The sequence below is a fragment of the Camellia sinensis genome, unplaced genomic scaffold, assembly GCF_055761805.1.
Source record: "Camellia sinensis isolate YWXY unplaced genomic scaffold, ASM5576180v1 Unanchor474, whole genome shotgun sequence".
NCBI classification, from domain to species: domain Eukaryota; kingdom Viridiplantae; phylum Streptophyta; class Magnoliopsida; order Ericales; family Theaceae; genus Camellia; species Camellia sinensis.
Window position 1 is genome coordinate 32,215 of NW_028129350.1, and position 1,349 is coordinate 33,563.

At 32.9% G+C, this 1,349-nt stretch overlaps 1 protein-coding gene across 1 annotated transcript; it reads right to left on the reverse strand.

Annotated features, from left to right (window-relative positions):
- Nucleotides 1-488: 488 nt before the first annotated feature.
- On the reverse strand, nucleotides 489-890 carry LOC145817614 (large ribosomal subunit protein bL12c-like). The gene has a single exon (XM_082912755.1). It carries the CDS (start codon nucleotides 888-890, stop codon nucleotides 489-491), a length of 402 nt encoding a protein of 133 aa, XP_082768881.1.
- Between the last annotated feature and the right edge of the window lie 459 nt (nucleotides 891-1,349).

Sequence of the window (1,349 nt, forward strand, 5' to 3'; positions counted from 1 at the left end):
TATATTACGCGAAAAATGGCTCTAAATGAATTCATTTAGAGCCATTTTTCGCGTAATATACCCCGTCAATAGGGCGATAAAAATAGGGTTTCAAAAACAAAAAAAAATCCCTTTTTCTAATTATTTTTTTTCCCTTTATCTAGATTTTCCCATGCCCTAAAGAGATACCATTTCTTTAGTTACAAAATAATACCGGGTTGCTTATTTTCAGCCTCGGGTTATCTTCCCTCAACCCCCGGTACGGGAACACGTGTTTGGACACGCTTGTCTAGTAAATGTATAAGAATATTTAAGAAACTAGACCTGGTAGCATTACCTCAACAATTAAATGTAATAATCTATAATTTATGAAAATTCGTAATTCTAAATTGTTAATTTAACGCATACCTCTTGCTACACTAAATCTTAAACCTAATCTGTTGCCCTTTATTATTTTTATTTAGTTATAATAATTTTTTATTAGTTTTACAAAGAAGCTGTATTTTAAATTAAACAATTTTTATTACAGCACCTGTAACCTCTAACTCTTTTTTGATGCTTTCCGCTTCATCTTTTGTTTTTCCTTCAACCAATGCTTTTGGTAATGAATTTGTAAAGGATTTTACTTCGGAAATTCCCAAGTTGGTTATTTTACGTAAAATTTTTAATGCTTCTAAACGTTTTGCATCAGGAATAGATTCCACAATAACATCAAATGAAGTTTTTTCTTCAGCTTTTTCTTCTGTTTTAGTACTTTCTGTTCCTGCTACTTGAGGTGACATCATAACTCCACCTCCTGCTGCAGAAGCATCTACATTAAAAACTTTTTCAATTTGTGAAACCAGCTCTGAAGCTTCTAATAAAGTTAGACCTTTTAATTCTTCAATAATAGTATCAATTTTACTCGCCATATTTTTTAATTTTTTTTTTTATAAAGATTTATAAACACATTATTTATGATGTGTTTCAACATAAAATTTTTTTTATTAAAGATTTATCATATAAATTCGATTGTACAGTAAAGATAGTTTTCTATCAAAAAAACACTCGCTTTTTATATGCTATTCTTTTTTTAGAAGATTGTTGACTTGTCAACGATCCTCGCCGTGTTTCTCAAATTTTTGTCATTTCTCCCTCTCCGGGGAAAAAGAATCACTGCAGACAGTGATTCTTTTTACCGATGCTTCCTCCCCAGATTTTTCCTCCCCCAAAAAACGATTGCTTTTGCCGCTTATCGAATGATCCCATGCGGGGCCCGCAATTTTCAATTGCGGGCCCCCGCATGGGATCATTCGATAAGCGGCAAAAGCAATCGTTTTTGGGGGAGGAAAAATCTGGGGAGGAAGCTTGATCCTTTCATCCAAAAGTCT